Below are 3,155 nucleotides of genomic sequence, written 5' to 3'. Positions count from 1 at the left end.
TAAGTTGCCTCCACTGGCTTTTAGTTCATGTACATCTATGTCCTAAAACATCACAAGTGAACAACTCGCTAACTGTCAAGCGTTTCAATCCCCCCTACTCCCTGTTTTCTGTTTTTTTCCTCTTCTAACTGGCAAGCGGTTCGATTCCCCTACTCTCTATTTTCTGTTTTTTTCTCTTCTAATGAGTAGGTGGGCCGCACAGTGTCACAGTTCGACCCAGCCTCTCTGTTTAACTTTTCTTTTTTTGGACATTTAAGTATTTTTAAAATAATCATATTTTTCAAAAATTAACACCAAATTTAACATGTTATTTATGGAAATCGCTTAGAAAAATGTGTAGATTTCAAAAATGCTTTTTCCTCAGAAATCTTACATGTTAATCATTTCAAAAAAGTTAATACTTTTTCTTATATGTGGTATTTTAAAATGTCTATTATATATTTTTCCTACCCATTTAAATTAACTAGATAGGATAGTACAATGTCACAATTCGGCCTGGCTTCTTTGTTTAACTTTTCTACTTTTTGACACATTCAATTACTTTTTAAAATATTCATATCTTTCAAAAATTAACACCAAATTTAACATGTTATTTATGAAAATCGCTCAGAAAAAATGTGTAGATTCCAAAAATGCTATTATCTTACATGTTAATCATTTAAGAAAAATAGTACTTTTTCTTATATGTGGTATTTCGAAAATGTCAATTATATATGTTTTCCACTCATTTAAATTGACTAGATAAGATAGTTAGATGCTCTCACAAAATATATTATTTGGTGCCTAGCTTTCGCTCCTTTAAAAAAAAACTACCAGCTAGCTTTTGTTCTTTTTCAAAGAAAAACTACTAGCTAGCTTAGTGATATATATGTACGTGTAGAAATATATGTCTACATGTCGTTGTGTACAGTGGGGCTGCCGCCATTGCATGTCAACGCCCACCAATGTGAAGCAGTTGATGGTCGGCTACAAATGACATGGACTAAAAAGGAATAATGTCCGATTCATGCGCGCGGGGGGGGGGGGGGGGGGGGGGGGGGGGGGGGGGGTGCTCAAGGGAGGCAGGGCCTGGAGTTTGCACAAGCCGTGACATCAGACGGTGATTGGAAGGGCGGGAGGTCTCGACCAGATATCAATCATGATCTTGCCTAACACAAACAAACATGTTTTGCTTGCTCCCACCGTTACTCCAGATTAATCTACTTGATGTTATTGTTACTATTAAATTTGTTCATAATATTATTTATTTTTAATAAGCTGAAGTAAGTTGACTCGGGACCAAATCTCATGTTTCAAATTGACATCCTGAGAAATCCTATCCTCAGTTGATTCATTGTTCGACATGTTGTTCATTGTTTTGGAAGCTCACTGTGCCGAATGACCACTGGTTGTGATGTTAAAACAGAGGGCATGGACTTGTGAAGAGTGGTGAGAATGCTTATGATATTAGAGACGTGTGTTATTGTTTGATCTCCCGCACATTTACAGGTAGTATAAATCTAAGTTCTTCTCCAAAGAAATTATAAATCAAGTAGCACAACCGTATATCAGAAAAACAACGCCGCAGAGTCTCAAAAGGCGACCAGCCACGAAACCAACTGAAGTCTGAGCTCTGGCACCCTCAATCTGTACGGACTAGAGTCATGAATCGACGCTCGCGCCGCAGAGGCAAGCGCGGGCGCACGAGCCCGGACCCCCCGGCGAAGCGCCGCCGCGGCCCGCTGGAGTCGATGCCCGGCGAGCTGGAGGCCGCTCCAGCTCCAGCGCCGTCCGTAGTGATGGTCGCCGGGCTGCCGCCCGGGTGCGGGGTGATAGAGCTAAAGTCGCGCCTGGAGGCGTACGGCCCCGTCGCGCGCACTCGCATAGACGCAGCCGCGGCCACCGGGCACGTCACCTTCCGCTCCGCTGCCGCTGCCACGGCCGCCATTGCCGCTTCCCTCGACCCCGAGTGCGGCATCACCATCGGATCCAAGAAGGTAAAGATCTACGTTTGCTGAAGCGTGATGTCGCAGTTGCTGGATTCAGCATCAGGGGAGCCAATTTTTTGCTAGATTCGGGCCAATGCTAACTTGCTGTACATCTAGCAAGATCCGGTTAAGGTTCCAGCCTTCTTTTACTTGTAGTGCCAAAACAGCTGGATTTGTTGAGGTGCAAACCAGCTAGTTGATGGTGAATGCGTGAATTTCCCTGATGCCTCTAACAAGGCTAGACCAGGCATTGGTAGTCCATTACCCCTTTTAGGTTCATATTATGTTGGTAGGTTTTAGCTCAGTTCAGACATGTCAAACCCAATCTGGTTGTTCACTTTTGTCATTCACTTGGTAGTTTAATTTTTATTTACCCAAGCATTCTAGATTTTCGTAATCTAATCAATTTGCATACTCATTATCTCTGCAAAGTTGATTGACTATTTGATATGTTGTGCTTCATAGCAGTAACAATAACTGATTAAAATGGCAGGACTTGCAAAATTGAATACAGACCAGAATTAAGCATTTATATCTGTGATATACTGCTTGACATCACCCAATAGACTCTGTTGATCTCTGTGAGATTCTTGCTCAATTCATATGAAGCGTATGGGTGTGGGTTTCAGATGTATACTGTGTCTTGCTTTCACTTTATTCGCCAACCTTTGGTACTCAGATTGGTGTTTCTTTCGTTTGATACAGGTTTTAGTTGTACAGGCAAGTGAGGCGCCAAATAATTCGACAAGCGTAGTTCAATCAGACCCAGCGGATGCGAGTAACAATATTGCGAGTGATGCTTTGGCCATCCCAAGCTCCAGAATAGCTCCAGAAGCGATCCACAAAGCACGAGAAATAGTCGCTTATGATGATCTGTTCTGATAGGCGTTCTTACTCTAGATAAGGGAGAAATCAGTGTGCTGTTGTGCAATATTAGGGTCTTTAGGTGTCTAACTGTAACCGAGGTATCTCCTATCTTGTGATGTTGCACTGTAGGCTGCAACTAATTGCTTGTCTTCATCATTGAACCTATGTGTAGATCAAGCAGTGTCGTACTATGTGAGTTTTCACTGAATTAATTTACTACCATGCAAATCAGGCATTATACATGATTACATTTGTACTAGAAACAAAGTGATGTAGGCAAAAAAGAAACCAGAAAGCAACTCCTGGTTAACCAAAATTGTG

At 42.0% G+C, this 3,155-nt stretch overlaps 1 protein-coding gene across 1 annotated transcript; it reads left to right on the top strand.

Moving 5' to 3' along the window:
- The first annotated feature begins 1,562 nt into the window (after positions 1 to 1,562).
- On the top strand, positions 1,563 to 3,027 carry LOC125545000 (uncharacterized protein At1g27050). The gene is made up of 2 exons (XM_048708820.1): positions 1,563 to 1,976; positions 2,673 to 3,027. The coding sequence occupies exons 1-2, from the start codon at positions 1,644 to 1,646 to the stop codon at positions 2,847 to 2,849; spliced, it is 510 nt and encodes a 169-aa protein (XP_048564777.1). The 5' UTR covers positions 1,563 to 1,643; the 3' UTR covers positions 2,850 to 3,027.
- Positions 3,028 to 3,155: the final 128 nt, after the last annotated feature.

This window comes from Triticum urartu, chromosome 3 (genome assembly GCF_003073215.2).
Source record: "Triticum urartu cultivar G1812 chromosome 3, Tu2.1, whole genome shotgun sequence".
In the NCBI taxonomy this organism is placed as follows: Eukaryota; Viridiplantae; Streptophyta; class Magnoliopsida; order Poales; family Poaceae; genus Triticum; species Triticum urartu.
Note: the sequence above shows the minus strand (reverse complement) of the source record. Positions and strands in the feature narration are given on the sequence as shown.

What these genes read in the sequence shown, in the direction of transcription:
- LOC125545000 (XM_048708820.1), top strand. Translation starts at nt 1,644, where the DNA reads ATGAATCGACGCTCGCGCCGCAGAGGCAAGCGCGGGCGCACGAGCCCG. An exon ending in TCACCATCGGATCCAAGAAG is followed by an intron (nt 1,977 to 2,672) that starts GTAAAGATCTAC and finishes CGTTTGATACAG; the next exon opens with GTTTTAGTTGTACAGGCAAG.